This window comes from Myotis lucifugus, unplaced genomic scaffold (assembly GCF_000147115.1).
Source record: "Myotis lucifugus unplaced genomic scaffold, Myoluc2.0 scaffold_18, whole genome shotgun sequence".
Lineage (NCBI taxonomy): Eukaryota > Metazoa > Chordata > Mammalia > Chiroptera > Vespertilionidae > Myotis > Myotis lucifugus.
Genome location: NW_005871066.1, coordinates 11905073 through 11913248, shown reverse-complemented (window position 1 = coordinate 11913248; position 8176 = coordinate 11905073). Strand labels below are relative to the sequence as shown.

The 8176-nt window shown below is 40.1% G+C and overlaps 1 protein-coding gene across 1 annotated transcript in view; it reads right to left on the bottom strand.

The window, feature by feature from the left end:
• CCDC146 (coiled-coil domain containing 146) overlaps window positions 1-8176 on the bottom strand; it is a 46763-nt gene that overhangs the window by 11510 nt on the left and 27077 nt on the right. Inside the window, exons 14-16 of the mRNA XM_023751019.1 lie at window positions 6415-6639; window positions 4176-4404; window positions 782-910 (exon numbers count right to left, since the gene is read on the bottom strand). Of these exons, the coding sequence (XP_023606787.1) occupies window positions 782-910; window positions 4176-4404; window positions 6415-6639 (583 nt within the window). The remainder of the gene's footprint in view (window positions 1-781; window positions 911-4175; window positions 4405-6414; window positions 6640-8176) is intronic.

The following is an 8176-nucleotide window of genomic DNA, read 5'->3' as shown; positions in this document are numbered from 1 at the left end:
GAAAAGCATTTGATAAAATCCAGGAGCCATTTATGATAAAAACTCTCAGCAAAGTGGAAATAGAGGAAATATACCTCAATGTGACAAAGGCCATGTAGGACAAACCTACAGCCAACATTATACTTAATGGGCAAAAAACTACAAGCATTTCTCTTAAGATCCAGAAGAAGTTGGGAGATAAGTGGTAATGGAAGGGGACTTGACTTGGGATAGTGAACATGCAATACAACATATAGATCAGTGGTTCCCAAACTTATTTGGCCTACCGCCCCCTTTCCAGAAAAAATATTACTCAGCCCCTGGAAATTAATTTTTTTTTAATTTTAATAGCAGTTACTCATCGCCCCCAAATGCACCTGTGGCCATCACCGCCGCCCTGGATCGCTGCAGCGCCCACCAGGGGGCGGTAGCGCCCACTTTGGGAATCACTGATATAGATGATGTATTATAGAATTGTATTACTGTAACCTATATAATTTTTTCTTTTCCTTTTTTAAAATATGTTTTTTAAATTGATTTTTAGAGAGAGAAGAAGGGAGAGGGATAGAAGCATTGATGAGAAACATCATCCATCAGCTGCCTCCTGTATGTCCCCTACTGGGGAACGAACCTGCAACCCTGGGAATGTGCCCTAACTGGAATTGAACCGGTGACCTCTTTGTTCATGGGTCAATGCTCAACCACTGAACCACACTGGCCGGGCCATATATAATTTTATTAGCCAATGTCACCACAATAAATTCAATAAATAAAAAAATAAGAAATAAGAAAGAATATTTACCGAATCTATTTTTTTGATCATTTCTTCTGTAGTCATATCTTTCCCTGGAAGGAAGCGGATTCTGTTCTCACCCTCAGGATTTATAAACTGTTTCTCCAGGTCTTTTATTCTGTCTGTACACTGTGAAAACTATTAAAAAAAGAAACATTAATTTTAAAACTAACTCTCCTGCTTGTAAATTTTAAAATCACACAGCCAAGGGTTTTTAGCATCTTTGAGTAGGACTGACACAGACAAAAGTGGAAGACAATTCTTAACACCCAATCAGCTGGAACTTGAGGTTAAGCAATGCTTCTGCTCACTTTGGTGCCATGAGCAGGGTGTTGGTAATTGACCCTACAAAGAAGGCAGTGACTTCTGAGTCATCAAAGAAAAAGCTGATTTTACCCAGTCCTTTGTGACTTCCCATTTCATGTTATACTCATGGGAAGTTGTGTGGGTTGCAGAGCTCAGACTATACAGACTTGACATCTTTATTGAAAGTTGTTACAGAGGCAAGCTGGACAACATACAGGGTATGGAACACAATAGACTCCAGTTTAAAACCCTTTGCTGGCAATAGCTTAATGGCTTTCCACAGGAGAATTAAGTTCTTCATTACTAGGTCAGTACAATGTACAGTCTATGAGAAACAGGCTGAACTATTTAAATACTTTTTGCTAAATACCCAATATAATGTCTTATATATCAACTCTATTTGTTGAATTAATGAGACCTTGGAGGTAGATGAAGAAATATGGCCACTCCCAAGTAGAAGTGGCAGCCACACTGAGCTTTTGTTTTACAGGGAGATGTGGAGCATGGTGAAAACCAAGAGTCAGCATTTTTAGCTTTTCTACTGAAAACCTGCATAATTTCAGGGAAACCATTTTTCTTCTCTAAGCCAGTTTCTTCAACTGTCAAATTGGAAGATAAGGCTTAATCTAATGGTGTTGACCTCGTAAATGAGATGATATATTTAAGGAACTTTATGTGTCCAAGATGATATAGATAGAGTTTAAACTTTTTAATTTATGCTCCTGACAAAAAATAATTTTAAAGGGTGACATAAATAATTTGATTTTTTCTTTTTCTTCCCCTCTCTCCACACTTCTTAATTGCCATCAATATGGAATTTTAAAGTATACACCCATATGTAAATAAGCATTTGCTCAGCACAACATTTCCTTCTCTTAATTAGGAAATTAAATAGGAAGCAAAAATATGGTGCTTGCTTATCCAGCAGTGCCTTGATTGATCTTATTTCCCCATGGGCCATTGAGGAAAAATTTTCTTTTTCTATATAAAATGGTGTTCTTGTATCCTACAGTAGTTCATGTGATTTCCAAGATCCCTAAAAAGGACCTCTGGTTGCAAACATCCAGGAATATATGACTCATGATTATTCTTGGATTAAACTGTTGAATAATTAAAAACTATTTCAAACAGCTGAAAAAATGCAAACCTTAAGAGAATTCCAAAAATGGGAAGACTTTGAAAAACAACACAGCAGCTTTATCAAATAACATGCTATGGCAAGGATCCGGCACTATCAGGCAGGGTACAAAATGGCTTGCCTGAAGCTCAAACTTTCACACACAGTCCTTCAAAGGGCCCACGTAGTCAGTGCTGAGTAGACAGTTAAATAATTAAGTGACGTATGGAGACTAATGGGAAACTTTCTATTCAACTGTTCTTAAGCTTGTTAGAACCAACTCTGGTAGAACAGGTAGCTGGTATAACACAAATCCACATGTCTCAATTCATCCGCAGTCAGAATGGTAAAGTCTCCCATTAGGCAGGGCATCCTATCACTCAATGCATAATATTCCCTCTCGGGTAATCTGAATTCATAGTTCACAATGGATAAGTGCTTTCATATAATGAAATGCCAAGTATATATGTTTTAAGAACAACTCATTTTCGCCATTGAATAGAATTGTTGATTTGTAATGAACAGAGTTAAAATGCTTACATAATGGAGAGTGAATTTTTCTGTTGTGGGCCTTATTGAATTTAGTTCCTTTGTTCTGCTGGGCATCTTGACAGTTTAGTATGGGCAAAGATGGCCCTGAAACTGTATTTGGGGAAAGAGCTAGAGAGAACCAAGTGATTCTGTAAAATGGAGTGAGACCAGTATGAAGTGCCTGGGGGACCACCTGGATGGCGAGGCTGTGGAGGGCAGATGGGGGATGAAAGATGGAAAGACAAGCCAGTGAAATGGAGCTAGAGTAGGGTGCTACATGGGGTAATGCAGGCGGGGACTGCTCCCAGGGATAGAGTGGCCCTACGGAGCTCAGAAGGGCATGGCTACCTGATACTTAACTTGAAATTCTTTGCATTTCTGTACCGTGCCCTCTCACACTGTTGCCCCAAATCTTCAAGAAAGTCAGTTCACAGACAAAGGCCTTGCATGAATGCTCCTGTGTAGATGCAGGCTGAAGATGCTGGCCGAGTCTGTGCTGGACGGTGCAGAGGGGGACCAGGCACTGTGTGCGGAGGGGATCTGTGAATCCCCTTGATGTGATTTAATTAAAAAGCAGGACCCCAAACTGTGTTTACAACACAAGCTAATAAAAACCTTTCACTTGTAAAGTAAAAGACTAGAAGGATCTCTTCCAGATTTCTGATCATTTTAATAGTGGTTATATATCTTGGGGATAAAATTTTATTTTCTTCTTTAAAAATTTTGTATTTTTTAAAAACTTGATTAAGGTTTCTTAATTTTATAATCAGAAAAAAATCTGAAAGCCACCTGACATTTTGGAAAACTTGTTATAGGTTAAAATTTGTTCCTACACTGTGTCGATGGAAAAAAGTTCAAGCCACTGTTTTCTTTAGTTTAATTTTTTCTTATATTCTCATAAAAATTGCGATTATTAGATGTGAAGAAAGCAGCTTTCTTTCCTCTCTTTCTATTGCTACTTCATGTTTAATTTTGTGGGCTTTATTACACTTTTTAAAAGGCCATGTCAGAGGCCAGGTTATTAAATTACAGGGACACTACAGGGGTTCACAAGGAGTCGAATTAAATGTGATGGCCAATTAAGAAAGAACAACAATCTCAGCTCCAGAGGGCAAGAGTACTAAAAATCAGAGAGCTAGGTCTTTCCAGCAAGCATCAAAAACATCATTATGTTGGTGGAAGTGAAATTACGTAAGTTTGAGCTGTGAGAAAGCTGAGCTAGAGTTGAGATTTGGGAGGGTGTGTATTCTCAGAAAGGCAGAAAATGCTTCATGGGGAAAAGACCTCTGGAGGGTGGCCCTGCAGCAGTGTTCCACATAACTCCGGGGTTCTCACAGGTTCCAGGAGTAGCATGGTTCGGTTTACATGTAAGAACATACAACCTACACACCAATAATGGAGGGGGAAAGGCAAATGGTCCCAGGCAGTGTCTCAGGAGCTCGTGCCCACCTGAATCTGGAGCACGGCTACGTCGGCATCCAGGGCCTTCTTGACTGGCACCAGTTTCTGGGTCACATAGATCTGTCTTTGCTTCTCAGCAATCTTCAGTTTCAGGAATCGGATTTTTTCATCCAAGACATGTATTTCAATTTCCGCATTGAGTTTCATCTTCTCTTGGATATTTATTTTTTCATAGAAGATGCACACTTCTTCTTCCCGCTCTATCAGCTGAACGCCACTATGGTCAAATGGAGGGGCAGAGGTTAAGAGGATGTTGAGGCCACAGTTTTACTAGCTATTGTGGTTTCCTCTGGATTTGGGTGTGCAGAATGCACCTCAGCATTGCGTAATTCTAGAAGACAAACGATATTTACCAGGGGGTTTCTAGGTAAACTCTACACTTGGAATTTTGGGAGATTGGAAAGGGATGGTTGTTGAGCCTCTTGACTCTGAGCTGACCACGTGGTTGGCTGGCACAGAACCTCTGTAAGTCCCCAAGGTTTCCTGGGGTGGGAGAGAATGTCGTTCCCCACGCACGAACAAAGTGACCCCGCAGTCTGATTTTCTGCAGATCCTTTCCTTGGACCAGGCTTGCCAACCAAGTTCTGGCCAGATGCGCTCAGGCAGAGGGCCAGGGAATGTATTTCTGCAGTGATTCTGCTCTATGTAACGTGCCAAGCCCATTAGGTCCTCTTAAAGCTGACTATTTCCGATGCAGATTTCCTAATGAACAGGCAAATTCCGTCATTTATAATCATGCCAGGAAAAAGACCCCTCCTTGTGAGGAGAATCTGGGGAAGAAACAGAGTAAGAAATTTCTAATTCCAGCCCCCCGGATCTGACCAGGGCCTGGGAGTACACTGCCTAAATGCCTTGGTTTGTGCCAGGAGACAAGTAAGAAGGTTCCCCCATCCCCCAGAGAACACACCAGCCAACCCTTTGAAAAATGGTATTCTTCACCACCCTGCAGTTCTTCCCACACACTGCGTATCCATTTCCCCAGAGTTTATCTTTAATTGAGTCTCTCTCGCTGTTCTCCTCAAAACATGTGTGTATGTAGTTGTATTTGACTAATCTTAGCTCTATATTTTGTCTCATCTGACAATTATTGGTTCTTCTCATGATCTCAGCCCTCTTTAAAATAGAAAGCAGGAGCAATGTTTGACCATCTTTTTGTACTGTCAGGGTCCAGCACTTACACAGAACACAACCAAGGGTTGATGAAAAACACTCTGATACCAGATGCACTTACTATAAGGCTCTACCATCTCACATGCCAGATTTCTCAAAGCACAAGAAACTTGGGAAAACTGCTAAAGTAGTAATTGAGTAATGATATCATTGTGGCCTGGAAGAAGCGATGCTACTCCTAAAGTTCTTACTTATGAACTGGGAGAAAGGTTGAATAAATATCATACTATGAACAGGCCTGTCACAAATGTGGATACATGATCCGAAGACTTATTTATGTCCATTGTCTGTAATAATTTGATGGTATCAGAGGCATCCTGAAAGGTAATCTGGGAAAGGACTTTTATCTTCAAGTAAGCAGCTCCCCAAACTCAACTGTCACTTGTTTCTCTTACAAGAACATCCTTCCTTCCTTCTTTCCTTCCTTCCTTCCTTCAATTTTTATTTATGAGAGAGAGAGAGAGAGAGAGAGAGAGAGAGAGAGAGAGAGAGAGAGAGAGACGAGGGACACAACAATTTTGTTGTTCCACTTATTTATGCATTCATTGGTTGATTCTTTTAAAGCTATTTTTTTTAAAATATATTTTTATTGATTTTTTACAGAGAGGAAGGGAGAGAGATAGAGAGTTAGAACCATCGATGAGAGAGAAACATCGATCAGCGCCTCCTGCACATCTCCCACTGGGGATGTGCCCGCAGCCCAGGTACATGCCCTTGACCGGAATCGAACCTGGGACCTCTCAGTCCGCAGGCCGACGCTCTATCCACTGAGCCAAACCGGTTTCAGCCATTGGTTGATTCTTGTATGCACCCTGACCAGGATTGAACCTGCAACCTTGGCATCAGAAGATGTTCTAACCAACTTAGCTACCCATCCAGGGTCAGAGTTTCTTATTTTCAGGCAAAACATGAAGCTACCCCTCCCCTCCAAAACTAATAAAACCTGAATATCAAATGTCCCTCACTACCCACTGTCATGTATAGATAGAAAAAGGGGAAACATTTCTAAATAGGATCTCTGGGTGCTTTGTTCTCACAGTAGGTTCCTGATTTTTACCTTTCATTTCGAGACTGAACAGCTCGTTCATATTTCTTGCGAAGCTTCACCATCTCCTCTTCAATCATTGTGATCATATGGGCGAGTCTGTCAATGTTATTTAAATGGACTTCCTTCTTCTCTTTCATTTCTTGAAGTTTTACTACAATTTTGCATACATCGTTTTGCATGCTTTCTCTGATGGTAACATTGTTGGCATGTTTCAGCATGGAATTTTGTAGTTTTCTTAAAAAATAATGGGAAATAGATAAGGTTATAATTTTCTTTAGTTTCTTTAAAAACAATGAAAACTTCAAAACACAAACTGTATCAAAATAGCTCTTGATTTAATACATCCCTTGCAATGACAATAGTAATAATGATATTCATCAAACGATACTCTCCAGGAATTTCTGTATTCTTTTCAGATTTCCATCTGGATTAGGACATCTTTCTTTTGTGCCACAAGACTCTCCTATACCCTCCCCCCACTTTATCAAAGCAAGAGACTACAGTGATTCATTTACTGCTCTGCTGTTCCCAGAAGACTGTGCTCTTTTTTTTTTTTTAAAGGACCACTTTTTTAAAAAAATATATTTTATTGACTTTTTTACAGAGAGGAAGGGAGAAGGATAGAGAGCCAGAAACATCGATGAGAGAGAAACATCGATCAGCTGCTTCCTGCACACTTCCTACTGGGGATGTGCCCGCAACCAAGGTACATGCCCTTGACCGGAATTGAACCTGGGACCTTTCAGTCTGCAGGCCAACGCTCTATCCACTGAGCCAAACCAGTTAGGGCAGACTGTGCTCTTTTAGGGCAGAGAGGGTTATAGCTGATAATGTCCAATGGACCTAAGGTGGTCTCTGACTCCATAAAGCAGCGGTTCTCAACCTGTGGGTCGCGACCCTTTGGGGGTCGAACGACCCTTTCACAGGGGTTGCCTAAGACCATCGGAAAACACATATATAATTACATACTGTTTTTGTGATTAATCACTATGCTTTAATTATGTTCAATTTGTAACAATGAAAATACATCCTGCATATCAGATATTTACATTATGATTCGTAACAGTAGCAAAATTACAGTTATGAAGTAGCAATGAAAATAATTTTATGGTTGGGGTCACCACAACATGAGGAACTGTATTAAAGGGTCGCGGCATTAGGAAGGTTGAGAACCACTGCCATAAAGCATCACAATAAATGCTGGACGAATGCATGGCTTCTATAAATGATACATTATCTTTATGTAGGATTAGAATCTAATTAGGAAATTAGATTTTCCTTTTCATACAAATCCTTTACTCCCTTCACCCCCACCTCATCTACTATTCGCACACGAGGGCCCATTTTGTAATATCTTCATAAAAGCAAACTGGACAATAACGGTCACCAGAAAAATTTCAGGTTATATAGACTCAGTAGATCAGGGACTAAACATAAATGAGAGAGTCAAACAGATCTTGGCACATGGTAAGTAATACAGTTTATAAAACACCATTTGGCAGACATTTTTTAGTATTTTTACATGGTTTAACTCATTTAATAATAAAAAGTCCTATGAAATAAGGACATTTTTTAAAAATGGTTAAAAAAAAGTGAGCCCAGAGAGGTAAGGGATTTTGCCCAAGATCACACAGCTAGTAAGTGTCAGGGCTGCGATTTGAATCTAGAACAGAGGTTCTCAACCTTGGCTGCACATTAGAATCACCTGGGAATCTTTTTAAAATCCTGATTTCTGGGCCTCATCCTCCGGAAATTCTGTTTCTTTGTTATA